Raw genomic sequence first — 21671 nt, 5'->3', positions numbered from 1 at the left:
ACTAACAGAAACCACAGAATTGGTGAGGCTGAGTTGGTATTTTTAACTTTTTCTTTTAGAAAATCTTAAATGGAAAATGAATTAGCATCTTAGAAATGGCATGTAATTCTCTTGCTTGCATATTTTCTTTGAGTTACGTTTTCTTCCCCTTGAATTCACGTTAGTTTTAGGTTCTCTACTGTTCTACTCTGTTCCTGGTAGAAGGGGTTACTTGTTTGCACAGAATTTATATATACACATAATTAATATTATGACAGTGCATACCAGGTATAATGTACTATCTCCAGATCCTATGACTCACAATTCCTAGGAAAGACTAAGACATTTAATCCCTCATTTACAGATAATTGATCTGTTATTTATTGTTTTATCATTAAAAGGCTGTGAGATGATATCTCTTACCTATACAACCCATGAGACAGAGATTGCTAACAGAAGGAAAGACAATCAAACCAAATCTCTGTTCTTGGCAGCATCACTCATTTGTCCATCCATTCATATGTTTATTGAATATATCTCATATGTCACCCACTGCATTAGTTGCTAGGGATAAAAAGATAACTGATTCTTTGTCCTTAATAAGTCATGGGCTAGTGGCATAAACAAATAATTGCAGGTCTTTGTTAAATGCTATAATAGAATATTGTGCAAGGTGTATATGAAGGTCACAGAACACTTCATGAGATTGACAGTAGTGAATCCACATTCTGAAGTAAAAGAAGTTAGGCAGGTATGAATGGGAACAGCACTGTAGGCAAAATGCAAAGCATTTGAGGTGAAGAGAACACAGAACATAGAAAAGTGTAAACAAATCAGCGAGGCTTGTGAGGGATCAGGCAAGTGATTGAAATGGAAAGGCAGACAGGGAGTAGATCCTGTAGGGCTTTGAATGCCATGATAAGGGGTTTGATGCTAATTATAAAAAGTCAGTGATACGTAGGATTTAACATGAATCCTACGAGATCAGCGGTTCTCAACCTGTGGGTCACGAACCACAGGAACTGTATTAAAGGCTCGCGGCCTTAGGAAGGTTGAGAATCACTGCATTCGATGGTAATGCTAAGAATATGGATTGGGAATGGAGGTGAGGTGAAGGTAGGAGGAACTCAAGGCCAGAAGATCATTTAAGAGATTATTACAAAAACCAAGGCTGGGGCAGGGGTAAAACCTGGTGTGTGTGTGTGTGGAGGGGAACCCCAAACCAGAGAGAGAAATAAATAGGAGAGGTCCAGAAGGTAGAATGAATGAACTCCCCATGGGGAATGGGAGAGAAGTAGTACAATTCTAGAAAGATTCCAAGTGTCTGGCCCATCTTGGTTAGGGGTAACCCCATCATTTCAGGTGAGACCCCCAGATTCTGAGAGCTGTCTTTGTGTGGCGCTCACTTCTTTATTCGCCTAAGGCTTTTACTCTAATGTTCTTTTCTTGGGAAGGCCTTTCTTTGCCACCGTATTTGATTTTGTAAACACTCCATCACTATCTACACCACACTCTTGCTTTATATTTACTCAGTTCTTCCCTCTCTGCCTATCATACTATAGATTTTACTTATTTATTTTGGCTCTTTTTTTTTTTTTTGTGATTTTTTTGGCCGGGGCTGGGTTTGAACCTATCACCTCCGGCATATGGGACCGGCGCCCTACTCCTTGAGCCACAGGCGCCGCCCTACTTATTTATTTTATTGTGTATGTCCCCACATTTGAATGTCAACTTCTTCCAGGGAAAGGACTTCAATCTTTTCATTCACTGCCCAAATCTCCAGATTTTAGAGTGTTGCAGGAGGGGCTTGAAAATCGGAGCTCATTTTTTTTCTACCTATTAGGTTTGAAATGGTCTACTAGACCTCAAAATGGCATTGCCAATAAGGAAACTGAGTGTATATATTTATAATTCAGGAAAGTGATTTAGGCACGTGATTTGGGGATCACAGCGTTTAATACTATATGACTAGATGTTATCAGGGACATCTCCACAGAGAGGGGAAAAGGTCAGAGGGCTGAGCACTAAGGCACTCTAGTTATAAGTAGAATTTGGGGAGATGAAGAGCTGGCAAAGCCAACTGAGAAAATAGAGCAAGACAGGCCTTACTGCTCAGATATTTTTATCTTAGGGGCAAATAAGATTTTTCAGCTTATGCCTCTGTTCTCTATGTTGATAAACACAGTATTTACAAAGTGCCTAACTAGATGCTAAATAAATATTGTATAAAAGGGAGTCTCTGTTCTTTAGGTGATAATAAAGAGCATTATATGAAATGGATAAGCAGTGATACATGTGTGTGCGTATGTGTGTATATATCTCTATATATACACACGCACACACATACAGTGTTCGTAGTGACTTCCAGTTTAAAATGATAGTCTCAGAATACTGGTAGCTAGGCTTATACCTCTCTGCTCCACTCCAGGTAAGAATTTAGAGGATTTCTTCAGAGTGAAACGAATGTGTCTAGGAGAAAATACTTGCAGATGACGACATATGAAGTTTCTTCTCACACTGTCAAATTCCTAACCCAATAACCTACACTCAAGCAAACTAGGAAACCAGTTTGGACTATACACACAGAGTTTCAACTAGGGTTTGGAGCTTCATTCCTAAATATTAAAGGAAGGTCATGGATTGTGGACACTTGAGAAAGCCTTCAAAATGAACAGCAGAGACCAAAACTAATAAATACACACAAAAAGGAACTCAGAAGACAGATAATCCAAACAGAAGAAAACACCCCACCACAATACAGAATCCTGCATAATTAACAGCATCAGATATAAAAGACGCTATGTATTTCAAATGAGAAAAAAATGCTAGTTTAAAAAAAGATGACTCAGAGAATAAGTATTTTCATAGAAATTAAAAATACAGCAATAATAAAAGTTCAGTAGAACTGGCTGATAGTGTTAAGGGACTTAAGAAAATATAGTTGACCATTCAAGGGTCAAAACAGTGTTTGCCAACCTTCTATGAAGTCAAAAATCTACATGTAATTTTTGAATCCCCCCAAAGTTTGTTGGTAATAGTCAACTATTGCCGGCAAGCCTTACCAAAAACATAAGTAGCTTATTAAGACATATTTTGTATGTTATATGCATTAGTGCTGTATTCTTACAACACAGCAAGCTACAGAAAGTTAAGGAAGAGAAAATATATTTGCTGTTCATTAAATGGGAATTGATCATGATAAAGATCTTTCCCTTGTCTTCACATTGAAGAGGCTGAGGAGGAGGAGGAGGAGGAGGGGTTGGTCTTGCTGATTCGAAGGTGGCAGAGGCAGGAGAGGCAGAGGTGGTGGGAGGGCAGGCAGGAGAGACAGTCACACTAGGTGTAACTCTACGGTCTCTTACATCATAATTTCTGCCTTTTTTTCATTTTAATTTCTCTAAAAATGTCTGTCTTCCACTGTTTGTTTTAGTTTCAGTGCCTTTATGATAAAAGCGTCTGTATCATAAAACAAAGCAAAAGCAGTCTTGAATAACTGGACTTCTGCCAGACCGTCTAACGCCAATTTGTTTTCTAGCACTGCTTCTTCCACTGTCCTTCCTCATCATCTGGCCCTGGTTCAGAAGCATTCGTCTCCATCAAGCCCTCTTCTGTTAATTCCTGTGGTGTGTGGTGCCTGTTAGCTTTTGAATTTCCAAGATCCATCTCTCGAAATCCTTCACTCATTCCCATTTCTTTCTTCATATCCACAGTGTCTTTCATAATTTGCTTGATTGGTTCTGTCTTCAATTTTATGAAGTCATGCACAATAGCTGGACATGCTTTCTTTCAGTAGCAACTTCCTTTTTAGGGCTTAATGGCTTTTGTGGCATTTCCTATAATGATGATCGCATCTTTAATGGTGTAATCCTCCCAGGTTTGCATGATGTTCTCTTCCATAGTACTGGCAATCCTTTCCATAATACTGTGTGTAATGAGCCTTAAAGGTCTTTATGGCTCCCTAAAGGCTGAATTAGAGTTGTTAGGTTTGGAGGTATGAAACACATGATTTAGGTAGACCTAAATACAGTTCCTGTGGTTCGTGACCCACAGGTTGAGAACCACTGATCTATTAAGATTTATGTTAAATCCTATGTATTACTGACTTTTTATAAATTAGAATCAAACCCCTTATCATGGCATTCAAAGCCATACAGGATCTACTCCCTGTCTGCCTTTCCATTTCAATCACTTCTTGGTAGACCATTTCAATACCTTCAGTGTTTGAATTCACGGGTTTTTCGGTGGCTATGGGCATTGTCCAATATGAAAAGAACTCCCTGTGGACCCCACTGACCCAAACCAATTTACTATCTATTTTCAACAATACACAAAGTCAGCAACTAATAAGTAAATGAACGATTTTACCAGACTCTTGGGATTAAGTCACCATTAATGAAACAGGATTTCCAGTTTCTCAGGCTATAGACTAAGACGGCCAAACTAGTTTTCCAGGAGGTCCACAGGATTAAATGGTAATCCCTTAATGGCAAAATACTTCCTGACTTCAGAGAAAACATCAAAGGAACCAATTCAGAAAACGGGTTCTCATTGTCCAGGTCCAAGTGTTATACAGTCTAGACACTGGCAGTTGGTGTTTATCTTCCCTTCAAGGTTCAAGGATTAGCAGCTTTATAGCTAAGGGCAGTCCTGATCATAAACCTAATTGTATTTGCACAAAACAGTACAGTTAGCCTGTCCCTTCCTACCTTAAATCTAATGTTTGCTTTTCTTCCTTACTAGTAAATGTTTTTTGTAGCTTTTCCCCTCCCAAGCATAGGGCACTTTCATCTACATCAAAACCCTGTTTTGGTAGAATCATTTCCCCTCCAAGATTCTTAAGGCCTCTTGGTCAGCAAAAGCTACTTCTCCTGTTACCTTTTTTTTTCCTTAAGCCAAACCTCTTTCTAAAATTATCAAAACATCCTTTGCTGGCATTAAATTCTCCAGTTTTAGATCCTTCACCTTCCCTTTAAGTTGTTGTGTAATTACTTTGCTTTTTTCTCAAATCACATTGGTCTATAACAGCAGTTCTCAATCTGTGGGTCGTGACCCCTTTGGACTGTATTAAAGGTTCACGGCCTTAGGAAGTTTGAGAACCTCTGGTCTATAGGTACACTTCCCTTAGAGCAATCCTGTACCCATTTAAAGCTGTATTTTCGGTAAGAATTAAAAGGGTATTTCACAAAAACTTACAGGGGTCCTCAAACTGCAGCCCATGGGCCATATGAGACGGTGTGATTGTATTTGTTCCCGTTTTGTTTTTTTACTTCAAAATAAGATATGTGCAGTGTGCATAGGAATTTGTTCATAGTTTTTTTTCAAACTATAGTCCAGCCCTCCAATGGTCTGAGGGACAGTGAACTGGCCCCCGGTTTGAAAAGTTTGAGTAGCCTGCAGTAGCTGCAGAAACACCTTTCCCTTTTATTTTTTTTTTCACAATGACCTTTACATTGGATTCATTTGCCCTGAAATGGTGCAGCTGCAGGAGCAGACGTCAATCTATGGTGCATAACAAGCAATTCAGCTTTTCTTATAATGTGATGACTTTGCTTCTTGGAAGCACTTCTAGCATCACACTAGTGGCATTTCATATGGGCCCCATTCTGTTATGTAAAATAAAAATGATGAAAAACTTACAAAACGTGTGAGAGGTCACGTTTTACTACCATCCATAATTTACTGGAGAGAAAATTGTTCTGTGAAGATTTAATGTCACGTGATGTTTTAAGCTGACATTTGCAACACTTGAGCTCATTGCAATGAGCCAACAGCAGGTGGCTATGAAATTACCAGAGTAGCATAGTTACTGTAGCAATTTTGTGCAGTTATTATTAATACTGCATCTTTACATTTGTTTACATTTTATGACACCATACAGACTGTAAGTGTGGTGAAAAATACTGCAAAAAAAGAAAAAAAGAAATATAAAACATAATCTGTGGGGAGCAGACTTTGGGCAGCAGGTCCCCCATAGCCTGGGAAATGCTCACATCTCCTTTAACAACATTCTTTCATGTGGATTAATTTGAGTTCTCTATAGATCCTAGTTATCAAGCTTTTGTCTGATTGAAAATATGCAAATATCCTTTCCCATTGTGTAGGTTGTCTCTTTGCTTTGGTTATTGTCTCCTTAGCTGTACAGAAGCTTTTCAGTTTAATGAAGTCCCATTTGTTTATTTTTGTTGTTGTTGCAATTGCCATCCTTCGTATTAACCTGGATGGAAGTGGAAGACATTATTCTTAGTAAAGCATCGCAAGAATGGAGAAGCATGAATCCTATGTACTCAATCTTGATATAAGGACAATTAATGACAATTAAGGTTATGGGGGGGGAGCAGAAAGAGGGATGGAGGGAGGGGGGTGGGGCCTTAGTGTGTGTCACACTTTATGGGGGCAAGACATGATTGCAAGAGGGACTTTACCTAACAATTGCAATCAGTGTAACTGGCTTATTGTACCCTCAATGAATCCCCAACAATAAAAAAAAAAAAAGTATTAAAAGTAAACTAGAGATGATTTAAAGTATAAAGAATGATGTGTGGGAGGATAGGTGGTGGGAGGGTGATTGGTGGGATCACACCTACGGTGCATTTTACAAGGGTACATATGAAACTTACTAAATGTAGAATATAAATGTATTAACACAATAACTAAGAAAATGCCAGGAAGGCTATGTTAACCTTAAGGCTATAAAACCAGCGCATGGTGCCCCATGGTTGCATTAATGTACACAGGTATGATTTAATAAAAAGAAATAAAGAAAAGAGAAAAAAGAAAAAAAAACATTCTTTCCATTTGCCAGAAGTCAGGTAGCCCATGCATATTTTCTTTGTTATCGGCAAGTACACATTTTTTTCCTCTTTAAGGTTGATCTCTACCTCAATTGTTAAGATTTATGCAACCTTATTAAGATACTGAATAAATAAAGCTGTTTCCATGGTTCAGATGCTGGCTGTAGCCATCAGCTGCACCAGTCCTTCCGACGCCATCCTATCTCTCATCCCCTACCTTTCTTTGTCTCTCTCTCTGTCTTTTATGACTTACTTCTTCATTTCCCACTATTTCCACTCAGGTCAATTGCCAGGTCACCAGAGGTCCTCACACCAGCTTGCAAGAGGTCTTTGCACTGGCTGGCAAGAATAATCCTTACACTAAAATGGCTTCTATGGGGCGGTGCCTGTGGCTCAAAGGAGTAGGGCGCTAGCCCCATATGCTGGAGGTGGTGGTTTCAAACCCAGCCCCAGCCAAAAACTGCAAAAAAAAAAAAAAAGATGTATTAAAATGGCTTCTAATAACCATTATGACAGCAAATATTTAATTGTAATGAAATGGGCACCATTCCAAGTTATTTACTTATATTATTATATTACGTACTTTGTTCTATGAGCTAGATATTATGTGCCTAGAAACTGAAGCACGCTAAAATGAAGTAATTTGTCCAGGTCACGGAGCTCCTAGGGAGGCAGAATTTCAACCCAAGCAGAATGCTTTAGAGTCTGTATTGTTGTCTGGTGTGTCAAACTGCTTTATAATTTAGTTGAGAAGAACAAATAGAGCTAACTAAACAACTTTATAAGATTTAAGAAATAGTTTAACATAATGCTGGAGGAGACATCACAAATGAATACAAGCATACTTTAGGGAAACTGGTGTATTCCTCCAGGAGCACAGGAGAGGGTGAGAACTCTATCCGCTGATGGCCAAGGAAGCATTTCCCTGGACCACACTGGGTGGGGAGGGCATTCCTTGTGAGTGAGTCAAGATGCATGCCAGAAATCAGCATGGTGGGTAATTTGATCAGGGCACAGCAAGTTTTGTTCATCCATGAAATAGAGTGGTGAGGGCAAAGCAGGAATGGTCGGACATAAAATTATACAGGGTCTTGAAAGCAGGCTAAGAAGCTTGGACTTTATCCTATGGAAATGGGAATAATTTTGCAGAGCATAATCTGGATATAATCAATTGACAGGAGAAAAACATATAATGGTTTACTGTGATAGTCTGGGTGAAATTTATTTATTATGTATTATTTATTTATTTATCAAAATCTTGAACGAGACCAGGGTGGTGAGTGAGAATGGAAAGAATGGCCTGGGTCCTGAATGGGAAGATGCACTAAAAGGACTTAAACAATTTGCATTTTATCATCTCTAGATTTTCAAACTAGAAAGGATAGAAGGAAAAGAGAATCAAGTTGCAAAAAGTTCATGTATCTGCTTTGTAAAAATAAATCTCCAGGTTCAAACAAGTTATAACCAAGTGTGATCAAATACTTAGTTTTTATGCTTATGAATCAGGTGATTTCTTTTAAAATCAAAATGAAGTTTTCTAGATATAATAGTAATACATGCTCAATATGAGAAATAAAAATATAAAGAAAAAATCAGTAAGATTATTCCTATATCTTTACCTAAAATTTTGGCTTTTTTCCCAATCCTTTCTATATGTATAATTTTGTTTCCATGTTAATGCATAGTCAAGATTGAGTCCCATATTATACATAGAATATATCATTTTCATCTTGTTCAAATGATTAACATTTTAATAAAATATTTCATATTCCATTACAAATTTATTTGTATACATAACTCTTAATACTTGCCTAATATTTGGTAATATGAGTATAGGTGGAGAAAGATTTTTAACCATTCCCCTACCATTGGATAGTTAAGCACGTTCTAAATTTTCTTTTTACCTAAGTATAATGTCTATTTGCCTAAAACCTATTTTCTGTATTACAGATTACCTCTTTAGGCTAGTTTTCCAGATAAAAATCTTTAGGAAAAACAATGGAGAACCAAAGAAGTAACCAGCTTAAATATAACTTCTATTTAAAAGGGCATGAAACAGTTAAACTGCAAAACCTTAGTGAGGCAGCAAAATGATCGCTTTTAACCACACAGCCCCTGAAGGGCAGCAGATAATGACACAGGGGAAATAATCATAGGTAGAAAACATCTAAGGAGACACAGCTCAGGTCTGATAATTAACATCAGAACCACACCATAGTTACATACACATCTATATTTGAGTGTTACATATTGCATTCAATGTATTTACATTTAAATTAACCAGTAAAATGGACACAGTAGATTTTAAAGTGTGGGTATAATTATTCTCTTAATTCATCTTATTGTTGTTTTAAAACTCTGAATAGAATCTACATACATTATGGCAAAGAGATATCCAGATCAGTTAATAGTACTCACTGCCCCTTACAGAGAAAATTCTGGTGCTCACCATGAGCAGACCAAATACATAGGACCCTTTAAATATGGTATCTGCAGGAAACTGCTTTATATTTTGTTGTTTATTGGGAAGTATGAGTGGCATAATGGGCTAAGACAGATGATGTGGTTTCAAGTTTTGCCCTATCATTACTAAATGTATGACTTTGAACTCATTAGATAATCATTAGATAATCCTTGAAATTCAGTTAGTGAATGAAAATAATAGACATCTCGCAGAGTAGCTCTAACAAGTATATGTAAAATTGGTGAAGAACACTCTAAATTGCTGCTGTTATCACTTCTGTCTGCCACATTATCCTTGTGAAAGATTTAGCAGAAATTCGCTGAGCGAGGGAGTGGTCATTTGGAGGACAGCCATAAACCCATCTCATTAGCTCCAGGAATGTATCACTAGCTCTTCGCATGGAACAGTAAGAAAGCAGGTTGGGATTAAAAGAAAACGGACAATGGTGGGAAGTCACAGACCCTTCTGATGTAATGGGTGAGCACTCTGATTTGGCACGGTGCCTCTCAGACTATGCTGTCCAAATCAAATGGTTAATGTAATGTGATTATGCTTGTTTTGTGATTTTTTCCCCAATTTTCTCCTGTGTATAACAATTCAGTTTTCCAGAAGTCAACAAAGTGCACTAATGTTATAGGCTGATATTACTTCACAGGGTTGGTTAACACTACTAAAGGCTGATCTATTAAATTAGGAGGCAAAAAGAGAAAAAGTATGTTTGGTAGTGCTTTTCTTGACACAATGACCCAGGTAGTTCCCTGCTGGCCTACCAACTCCTCAACTGAAATCTTTGAAGCCATTTTATGATTTTTAATCAACTTCATTGAGGTGTAATTTACATAAAGCAAATGGAAACATTTAAAGTATCCAGTTTGATGGGTTTTAACAAATGTATAGACCATGGAACCACTACCCCAATAGATGTATAGAACATTTTGTAGTCAATTCTCCTACCCTTTTGCACTCCTCACTTCCAACAGTCATTAATTTGATTTCTATCATCAGAAATTGATTTTGCTTGTTCTAGAACTTGATATAAAGGGAAAAATATAGCATATATTCTTACATGTCCAGTTTCCTTTGCTCAGCAAGTTTTTGAGATTATCCCAATTGTATCATTAACTTGTTCCTTTTTAATACCAAGTAGTATTCCATTATATGGAAGCACCACAATGTGTTTATCCACTCAGTTACTGATGAGCTACTTCCAACTTCTAGTTGTTATGAACAAAATTTCTATGAACATTTATGTACTGTGTTTTGTAGATACTTTTATTTTCCCTGTATCCATACTTTGAAAAGGAAGTATTGGACCATATAGTATTTGTTTAACTTTAGAAGTTACCAAGGTTGTTTTCCAAAATGGTTGTTTTCTATACAAATCCTGACATAATTACTACAGACCTTTGGGCAGAATGGACAAGGAACAACAAGGAGAGGCCCTGTGCTTTGGAAACACAAGATGGAAGAAAGGATGTCAGGGAAGCGGTGCTACCCTATTTTCCCGAAAATAAGACATCCTCCAAAATAAGACCTACTTACAGGAAAGATAAGACGTCCCTGAAAATAAGACCTCGTGCATCTTTGGGAGCACACCTTAAAATAAGACTCTGTCTCATTTTCGGAGAAACAGGGTAGTATTAGTTGCGGGCTTGAGGAAAGAGCAGTATTGTCTGCAATATTGTTTGGTTGATGTAAATTACCTTCTTCATAGCAGACCATTTGGCTTCATGAGAAAGTGCATTTTATCCTAAGGAAATATTCTTCATTTCAGTAAAAGGCTTCTATTTGACAACTCAAAAGTGCCGGGAAAATACTTCCTAATGAATACTTCTGAGAATCATCAAGGAAACCCTTAGCTTTAATTATGCACCAACAAATATTAGGTAACACATATAGCAGAAGAAGCATAATTGCAGAGCTACCCAGACTCGGATTCAAGATTTGAATCATTTTCTTCTATTAACCTCTGTTTTAACACAAGCAAATGGATGCAGTAATAGTTTACTCATGACATTGCTGTGATGGTTAAGTGACGTTAGGTCTCAAACTGAGCAGTGCAATGGAAGATGATTCTTCCATATAAATTTTTTCTTTCTTCTCCCCTTATTCTTGTGCAATTCTAATAAGCTCAGATTGTAAGACTATGTCTTCATTTGCATGCCCATAAATCAAGGCAAACAAACTGCAGATGGGACTACAGTGGAGGTAGGGAAAGAGTCCAATGCTTAAATAATTCTGAATCTTTGTAAGTGACCTAATCTTTGCCAAAGGATGAATTCTATTTGGTGGAGACAGAATAATGAGAACAATTGGATGATCTCAACACTGTTAGCCTCTCTTCTGAAAATTTTAAATTGCTTTTAACATTTTTCAGATATTATGTCATGACATGTCCTTTTTTATAGATGACATGAAAAGTGGGCAAGTCCTATTATATGAAATGTCCATTCATGTTAGTCACTGCCATTAATTATTGCTCTTATTTATCGTGTATTTACTGTGGGCGAAGCAACATACGACTTTTTTTTTTTTTTTTTAAGATAGACTCTCGCTTTGTCACCCTTGGTAGAGTGCTGTGGCATCACAGCTCACAGCAACCTCAAACTCTTGGGCTCAAGTAGATTCTCTTGCCTCAGCCTCCCAAGTAGCTGGGACTACAGGTGCCACAACACCCGAAGGTCTCGCTCTGGCTCAGGCTGGTCTTGAACCTGTGAGCTCAGGCAATCTACCTGCCTCAGCCTCCTGAATGCTGGTATTACAGGCGTCACCACCATGCCTGGCTGTACCGACTTTTTTATTTACATCATTTCCTTTATTTTTCACAAAAACCCTGTGAGGTAGGTAATTAGATCACATCTGTTTTATAAATGAAGAATGTGTGTCACTGAGAGGTTGAATACTGGGCCACACAGAAAACAAGGAAGCAAAGGTATCATCGGTATTTGAGCGTAAGTCCGCCTCCCAAACCTGCCCACTCTGGCCCCGCTATGTTGTCTCCCATCATATGCTCTCACACTCACACAAGTTTTCTTGTATCCTGTCAGACGAAAATGTCACAGGGTATTAAGCCACTTCTAGATACTGCTGAATCTGCACCTAGTTGGAGACAAAAAAGATGCTATCTCTGTAGCAGTGCACTGACACCTTGATTAGTGAACTCTTGGAGAATACAATCCTTTAGAAGAAAGAGAAAGTCCGCTCAGTTGTTCACATTACTTTTAAAAAATATACTTCACTTATTCTGTAAAGCAGAACTACCTGTATTTCCAGCTGTGAGACAATAAAGGCTTCAATATAAAGTTTTCATTTGTCCTTGGACATTTTAAGGTAAGTTTGCGAATAATTCTAGGCTGAGCTATGATTCCAAACATGAAACAGACTGGTTCCTTAGATATGAGGAACTGAAAGGTACATGGAATATTTTGGAAGCAGGACCTGGGGCATGATGTCCTGGCTAGAGAGATTTCCTGGAAGTGTGATGCCTGAAGTCTGACAGAGGTGTTGAGCTCCTAAATCCCAGCTCTTCATCTGGTAAGTCACGGGGCTTGGGGTAGTTACTTCACGTCCTTAAACACCAGCTGCCTGAACTACAACACAGGCGATTAATATTTAGCTCACAGTTCTGTATTCTTTGGTTTTGACAAAAATTGCACTAACCTCTTCCCTTTCCACTATTTTCTTCTATCCTGTTACTACTTGTACTGTCGAATGTGGGGGTTCCTTAAGGCTCACCCCTTGGGCCTCCCTGTATTTCTATTGCTACTCTCTCCCTTGGTTACCTTACCTGCAGCCAGGTCTCTAGTTTACTCCAGCTCAATCTTGCCTCTATTTCAATCTCATGTTGTACATCTCCATGTAGACTGTTGCCTGCCAATTGTAAATTCAACAAACCTAAAGCCAAAGTTGTTATTTCTTCCTCCTCCTGACTTCGGAATGGACAGTTCTTTTAAATAAGGCCCCCAGTTTTACAGACTCCAAACTTCTGAGTCACCTTGAATACTTTTTTTCTCGTTCTTTATCTTATCAGTCAACACATTCTGTGGGTTCTAAACTTTGAAACTTCGTTGGTCAGAGCAGAGATGAAAATTCATAGGTGTATAATAATTGTGTCATAGGTCTTTACAGAGTAACATGATTCTTACTCCATAATATAGATTTATTAATTTTAAAATTCTAAAATTAAAGAATTCTGCCCTCTAATCTTAAATGCCCAGACTATACTACTGTTTGCTAAATTAGATTTTTGCTTACATAGTTACTCCCATTCTGTCATCTTGTACACAACTTCCAAAGTAACCATGTGCTTCTCTGATAATAACCTTCAACAGTTTTTTAAGTGCTTCTGAATAGTGCAAAAGGGAGGGGTGTTGCATTAATTGTGGTTTCAAGTCTCTTTCCAGCCTCTTTCAGCCTTTCCTTGTATTGTTCTGATTCCATTTCCTACATTCTCCCTAATAAAGTGCTTATGTTCCGTAGAATCAAAAGACCTTCTCCTGACCCCAGATTTTGCTCATTATCTCTTTTCCTATTTTTTGCTCTTCAGAGTAGGTATTCACTTGTCACATTTAGCTGAATCACTAGGCCCTTAGGCTCCCCCTCCTCAACTGCCACACTTTATTCTCTTTTTTGTGAAGCCCCACACCACTTTGGCTATGGCATTTGCACAGCATTTATCACACGCAACCTTACTACTAGATTATAGAATCTTGAATGCAACTATTGACACTTAGTGTGCTTCTGAGTATTAAGCATTCCCTAGTTCATTCAACAGTCTTTGATTCAATCTTTGTATGGTTCCTTGGAGCTGTATTCTGTAGCTCTGCCAAAATTCCATTTTATGTGTTTTGACCTAATTACATAAATTTGTTGTTTTGGATTAGAAAGCTCTGTGGAGACTATTTTAGTGCCAAACCTTTTAAATCAATGTGGAAATGAGCCCCTGAACGGGAGAGTGATAACTCAACTAAACATATACTGCTAGCTTTTAATAGATGAAGATGAATCCTTGGGACTACTTCTCACACCAAAAGACCCTGGGTTTCCAAATCACCTCCTAAAATACCTAATTCAGTGTTTTCCACATAGAAGAAATTTTTTTGCTGACTGATACCAGTAATAAGAATGCAGTGTGATCAAAAAGTATAGGTTTTAGAATATAATTAGATTTAGATTCTGTCCTGGTCACGTGTTAGGTGCACAGATTTTGGTAAACTGCCTCTCAGCATTATTTTCTCATCTATAAAATGTGGATAGTTCACTTCACGAAGTTGTGTTGGTGAAATGGTGTAATGGCTTCACAATAAACTGAAGTCATTCTTTAAAAAATCTTCAATAAGTTACTCATTTGCACATTTAAGTCAATGCTTAGATTTTTATCATAGGTCCCTTTTCTAAACTGAATAAATGCATAGTGGATTTCTTTTTATCTTCCCCTCAGAATGTTTAAATTACTTGGGTGGTTATAAGCATTAAGTGAGTGTCCATCAGTTATTTCTCATAAAAGTCTCTTTAAAAAAAATATTACTAGCTGGGCACAGTGGCTAACCCCTGTAATCCTAGCACTCTGGGAGGCCAAGCCGGGAGGATCACTTGAGACCAGCCTGAGCAAGATTAGGATCTCTCTCTCCTAAAAATAGAAAAAATCAGCCAGATGAGGTGGTGCTCACCTGTAAACCCAGCTGCTCAGAAGGCTGAGGCTGGAGTTTCACTTGAGCCCAGGAGTTTGACATTGCAGTGGACTATGATAACACCATTGCACTCTACCTGGGGTGACAGAGTAAGACTCTGTCTCAAAAAAATAAAACTAGAACTGTTTTGGAAGGTGAATGCTTAGAACATTTTGCATAGCTAAGCTGGGAAATAGAGATAACATTTTTGACACTTTACAGATCCCATTGTTTTCTCTAGTTAAAAAGCTATGACATGTACTTAGTGAACACTTAGGTCTAACAGGCCTCAGTGCTAAGTATTTCAATAGCTCCATAACTGTTCTTAACCTTCAGCTCTTTTTCACAATGTTACCTTGCCTTTCACACCAATTCTATGAGCCCAAGCAGGAATGAAGACTACCTGTCTGTAATGGCATGGTGGAAGAGAGTTGATCTTAGGGGGACTAAAGGAATAAATACTTGGTACCACTTCTAAAATACTCTTGGGCCCTGATATACTTTGTTTATAACAAATGTGAGAGTAAGAGGTGTTTTAATATCCAATATGAGGCTCATACTAGATGGTTTTTAAAGCACCACCCGCAAACTTCTAAACTCTAAATTGTTCAAATACTGTTAGGTTTCAATGAAAGCCTACAGTAAGCCCTTTCTTGGAATCCCTGTAGAATTGGTTCCAACACTGGACAAGATGAGATCCGGTTCAGTACAGGGTAAGCGTGAGTTAGAGAAATGCTATTGTGCTATTGTTGAATACTGTTGTTTCCTCTTTATAAAGTTCCTATTAACCAGTAAGAGGCAACAGAAGTCATTCAGGGAATAGCATGAAAGGATGTAACAAACATCCCCTTAGGTCCAAGGATCAAGGCATAATTCCAAGTGAGGGATTTCACTTAACCATTTAAGGGAAAAGGAATCTAGGCTAGGACTAACCAGACCCACATAAATTATTAAAGAGAATCATGTTGTCTGAGCCCCCATTAGGATGCGCAACCCACCTTGCCATCAATCTTTTAGTATTTTTGACAACGGCAGTGTTGGGCTGAAGGGATCTTTATTCCAACCGGTACTATATAGATCTGTGGTTTTCAAACCTACCTGAACAGTGGAGCAATTTTAAAAATCCTGATACCCAGTCCCATCCCTAGAGATTTTGATTTAATTTGTCTGGGGTGCAGCTTGGATATCTGGATTTTTAAAAACACCTCATGTGATTCTAATGTATGGCCAGCTTTGCAAACCGCGGGCTGTTCCTAGGGTCTTGTTTCAAACCTTCCTCTTAAAATCCACCAACACACCATTTATGAAATAGCTTTCTGAGCCAGTTTGTTTGTTGTTGTTGAGATCTTTTCCCATCTTTCCCCCCACACACATAAACACTCTGGAGGCGGGGAGGGTGAATCTCTAAGACTCAAACAATCCTAAAAGGTAATTCAGGAGTGACCGTGTTAAACAAGAACCCAGGTGAAGAAAAGTGATTCCCACCCAAACATGGTATGAACAAAGCTCACTTCCTGCTGTGTTGCTCAACTTGTTTTTTAGGTCCTTTCCCACTTGCTGTTTTCAGTTACGGAGTATTTTAGGAAACAACGCACTCCTTGGTTTCTTCCCCCACCCTCACCTTGGCATTTGAGACCTCCCAGTTGAAGGTCGGTGTGGTCAGTCTCTCAGTTCCAGAATTTCCCTGCTTAGCGTGGCTGCACGCAAGCGCGCCGCGGTCCCGCAAAACCAATTCAGAGTCCAGGGCAGCGACGCCTGCGCTCTTAAAACCACTCCCCTCTCCCCTGCCCGCTCTCGGTTTTTCTTTACTTAGCAAGCAGATGCGTTTATAATTCAAGTCCAGCCGACGGCTTATCGCTGGTCCCACAGAGCAGTGGAAAGAAAATGTCACTGCGTCCCGCACCTGAAAGCCCTCCCACCGTCCCGGAACCCGGCTGGGTGAGTCCTAGTTCCCCGGGGGCGGGTGACGCAAGAGCCCCGCCCAGCACCTTTGACCTCAACAAACCCTTAATTGCCCCGCCCTTTTGGTAACTCAGTCGGGCTCTGACACAGCTCAGCTGCTTTGCGGGACCTACGCTGCGCCGGCTGGTGTTCTTACAGATCCTCGCTCCAGCTGGCTTCCCCTCGCTGCAGCCTCGGCGGAGTCCGGGAGCCGGGTCCCTGTCCCCGCCCACCATGAGTGTGGCGCGGCCGGGCGCCCCGGCAGTGCTGCGCGTCCTCGGCGGTCTGCATCTGCTCCTGCTCCTGCTCCTGCTGTGGTCACCAGCTGCACTGAGTGAGTGGGGGCCCGGGTACCCAGCCTGGCCGGTTCAGCCCTTAGGCTCTGTGTGTGTGCGTGTGGTGGGATGGGGGGTCCGAAGGGTGGGCGGGTGGGTCTCCGTGATTATGCAAAGGGGCCAGGGACCTGGGAGATAAAGAAAGTGAACATCGGTAATTGTTCCCGTAACCTTTAAGGCTCAGCACTCCTACTTCCTTAAGCTCCAGTGCTAACCAGCATGTGGGAGATCTTGTTGTGACGGACCCCAACTGGCAAGCATGATTTTAGGGGTAGGCGTGGAGGCACTGGCTGAGTTTGCCCAGCAGTCTAACCTGGGAAAAGAAAAAGAGAGGGCTCAGAGAGTGAATTCCCGACACTCCAATAAGCTGGCCAAAAGGGTGGGCGGCCAAATACCTGACCACTCCTGCCTCTCAGCATTAGAGTCCAGTCGTGTGGCGCACACAGCCTACAAACTTGCATGTCATCTCCTTCAGGTACAGCGTTCCAAGGGGTCTAGCAGCGGTATCTACGTGGACACTGGGTACATTCCAAACCACCTTTTCTTATTTTTAAATAACGAAGGGGAAAGGGTTTATTTACTTTCGGTTTATTTTAGTCTTCAATTAATTGACAAGACGTGAAGCCTAGCAAGTTCTTGGTGTATATCAGCACAATACTGGGTAGAAATACCACATATTCATCAAAATGAATTGTTTCCCTTATTCTAAGTCTGGGAAGCAATATGGCTTTGAGTTGAAAAAACGTATTTCCTTCAGTTTTACTTTTTCCTCATTAGGTGACTGCCCCCCTCCTGCAGAAGTGCCTAATGCCCAGCCAGACTTGAGAGGTCTTACAAGTTTCCCTCTGAATACCACAGTAACATACAGATGTAATGATGGCTTTGTAAAAATTCCTGGCAAGGCAGAGTCGGTGGTGTGCCTTGATAATGATCAATGGTCACAGATTTCAGAATTCTGTAATCGTAAGTTCTTCATTTCTGTTCAGAGAAGTAATGGGAATGGAATGTATCTTAAGTTTATTTTTATATCTCTTTGGAGTGACTAGTAATTGATAGTTTTCTAGCATTATTAGACTCCAGGGAATACCATGTTGGCCCATCACACTCCTGCTAATTGAAGGCATTGCTTTCCTGAGCAGGTCCTGCTTCTTCACTAAGAGGTTTTTTTCTTCCTAACACTGTACCTCCTGAACAGCGAAGGTAAACAAAAGGTACTGTTCAGAGAGTAAATTATTTATGAGCATATTTGGCATTTACCTTGAGACACATAACATAGGTGGTCTGGTTTTTTAGATGCCATTTCATAAAATAGGACTTATGAGATCCAACTTTATAGTGGCATTTTAAAAAACCTTTAATATTTACTTCAAAATCTATTAGAATAATTATACATATTTATGATGTACCTGTGATATTTTGACACATACATGTAATGATCAGGGTAATTAGGTTATCCATCGCCTCAAACATTTCTTATTTCTTTGTGTTGAGAATATCCCCAATCTTCTACTTTGAAATACATGTATAAATTAAAAAAAGTGAACAAGAGGCGCAGTGAAGAGTTGTTGTAGGTCCAACAGAGTAACAGTGTTCAATATTAAGATAGCAATAGAAATAAGACAAATGAAGGTGTCTTGGTTTGGGTAAATATATACATTAAGTCATCCACACCTTTGGGCCCTTTGTTCAGTAAAATAAATGTTAGCATTATCTCAGAGGAAAACATTCTGTTATGTACACAATCCTAAATTAGCTTTGAGATATACAGTAAAGATACTACACTTGATCTTAGCCAAGAGGCCGAGAAGCGATGAGATATACAGTAAAGATAAAGACTTTGAATAGCTTAAAAGCTCTAGTAAATATAGAAACTGCTCTAAATACTTTTCTTACAAATGCCATGTATGAAATAGGCTTTAACTTTTTTACCTATCCATAGTAGAGACAGTACAGACATATCATGTTTTAGAGTTGATAACTTTTCCTCATGTATTTTTTTTATCAAATCCTCCCAAACAACTTCATGAGGTACGTAGGGACTCTTATCCCCATTTAGCTGTTGAGAAAACAGGCCCCCAGAGGTTAAATTGCTTCCTCAAGATCAGAAGTTCTTATGCCAAAGAACCAAGGCTCAAACTTGGGCTTTTCAACTGTAAAGCCAGTGCCCCTTTCACTATACCATGCCTTTCTAGATTCACACTTGCCTGGCTGTTTACAGTTGTTTTTTTTTTTTTTTTTTTTCTGTTTACAGTTTTTAAATACTGTGTATATACAATTGACTCATCTGATCCTTGTCCCCATGGCTTGTTGTGGGAATTAAATGAGTTTGTGTGTAAAATATTTATGTATTCAATAAAATTAGCAATTATTATTGCTGTTATTGCTGCTGTGCTGGACATTAACCCGGGGATCTGGAAATATCCATTCTCGTTTATCCCTGTGCCATATGGTGCCATGTAATTTCTTAGGGCAAGGTAAGGGAGCTAGCATTTATTGAATGCCAGAACTACCCAGGCAACTTAAATGGGTTATATTTTTTGAAAAGTGGGGATGGTAACATCTGTTTACCAAATTTTCTACCTACACCCTAGTAACTAGAAAATAAAGTATACATGTGAATACATCTGATACATTGCAAATAACATAGTGATGTTAATATAGGTAAATACCAAATATGTGCAAATAAATAAAGAAAAGGGGGTGAGTAAAGATCCAGATCATTCTAGATAATTAAACATAGATTATAAAATAAAAAGTGATACTACTTTTTGTGTTGTTGCTTTTGTTAATACCTTTAGGTAGCTGTGAAGTTCCACCCCGGCTACAGTATGGAATTCTCATACAGAAATATAGGAGCCTGAATTATTTTCCAGTCGGGTTCACTGTGGACTATGAGTGCCGTTTGGGCTACAGAAGGGCCTTTGGTGTATCAGCAAGACTAACTTGCCTTCAGAGTTTAGAATGGACCACACCAGAAAAATTTTGTGATAGTAAGTATTTTTTTTATAGTATAAGTTTTAAAAGTATTCCCTGTGTTGGAAATTTCCTCCTGCCTCCCAAATAAGTATTTCAATAATTTGGTATTTGGAGGAAATAATATCTCTTAATTTTTTCATGCTGGTAGTCTATGTGTGTGTGTGTGTGTATATATGTATATATATATATATACACGTATATGTGTGTGTATATTGAGGTATACTTTATAATAATTTTTACAAATTCCAAAGATTCTTTTTTTTTTTTTTTTTATTGTTGGGGATTCATTGAGGGTACAATAAGCCAGGTTACACTGATTGCAATTGTTAGGTAAAGTCCCTCTTGCAATCATGTCTTGCCCCCATAAAGTGTAACACACACCAAGGCCCCACCCACCTCCCTCCTTCCCTCTTTCTGTTTCCCCCCCATAACCATAATTGTCAAATTGTCCTCATATCAAAATTGAGTACATAGGATTCATGCTTCTCCATTCTTGTGATGCTTTACTAAGAATAATGTCTTCCACATCCATCCAGGTTAATACGAAGGATGTCAAGGCTACATTTTTTTTAATGGCTGAATAGTATTCCATGGTATACATATACCACAGCTTGTTAATCCATTCCTGGGTTGGTGGGCATTTAGGCTGTTTCCACATTTTGGCGATTGTAAATTGAGCTGCAATAAACAGTCTAGTACAAGTGTCCTTATGATAAAAGGATTTCTTTCCTTCTGGGTAGATGCCCAGTAATGGGATTGCAGGATCAAATGGGAGGTCTAGCTTGAGTGCTTTGAGGATGGGAAGAATCAACATTGTTAAAATGTCTATACTTCCCAAAGCAATCTACCTATTCAATGCCATTTCTATCAAAATACTAACATCGTACTTTCAAGATTGGGATTTTTTTTTTTTTTTTTTTTTGGTAAAGACGGAGTCTCACTTTATCATCCTCGGTAGAGGGCCATGGCATCACACAGCTCACAGCAACCTCCAACTGCTGGGCTTAGGCTATTCTCTTGCCTCAGCCTCCCAAGTAGCTGGGACTACAGGCACCAGCCACAAAGCCTGGCTATTTTTTTTTGTTGCAGTTGCCACTGCTTTTTTAGCTGGCCAGGGCCAGGTTTGAACCTGTCACCCTCGGTATATGGGGCCGGCGCCCTACCCACTGAGCCACGGGCGCCGCCTACTTTATAATAATTTTTAAAAGAACCATGATTATCATTTTATTTTAAGTTCCACAAATAATGTATGTGGTAGGAATACTTAATTCATTCACAAATTTCACATGTAATTTGTTTGCAGTTACCCAAAATGAAATAAATATATACTGTAAATATGTTTTTTTGTTTTGAAACTTACAAAGGCAGAAATAAAGAAGTCTAAACATAAGAAATGTCAATGGTTCAGATGATGAATTTGCGTTTGTGTGCCTAGCTTTTTAAATTGTTTCCGTCTTTATTAAGGTATATTTGACAAATAAAAGTTTAATTATTTAAGGTCTACAAAATGATGTTT

General features: G+C 38.9%; 1 protein-coding gene and 1 pseudogene across 7 annotated transcripts in view; one reads left to right on the top strand and one right to left on the bottom strand.

The window, feature by feature from the left end:
- The first annotated feature begins 16778 nt into the window (after positions 1-16778).
- CD55 (CD55 molecule (Cromer blood group)) overlaps positions 16779-21671 on the top strand; it is a 33487-nt gene continuing 28594 nt past the window's right edge. For 3 of the 7 annotated variants that reach the window (XR_008383290.1, XM_053608075.1, XM_053608072.1), the window contains exons 1-4: positions 16818-16841; positions 16956-17178; positions 17957-18142; positions 19978-20169. Coding sequence is in view for 4 of the 7 variants with exons in the window: in XM_053608075.1 (XP_053464050.1) it covers positions 17079-17178; positions 17957-18142; positions 19978-20169 (478 nt within the window). In the remaining 3 variants the exon portion in view is untranslated. Of the gene's footprint in view, positions 16842-16955; positions 17179-17956; positions 18143-19977; positions 20170-21671 lie in introns of all 7 variants that reach the window. The other 4 variants (XR_008383291.1, XR_008383289.1, XM_053608070.1 and 1 more) reach the window with 3 other exon arrangements.
- Positions 18826-18991, bottom strand: LOC128597745 (uncharacterized; annotated as a pseudogene).

This window comes from Nycticebus coucang, chromosome 10 (assembly GCF_027406575.1).
Source record: "Nycticebus coucang isolate mNycCou1 chromosome 10, mNycCou1.pri, whole genome shotgun sequence".
Lineage (NCBI taxonomy): Eukaryota > Metazoa > Chordata > Mammalia > Primates > Lorisidae > Nycticebus > Nycticebus coucang.
This window is presented reverse-complemented; position numbering and strand designations above follow the sequence as displayed.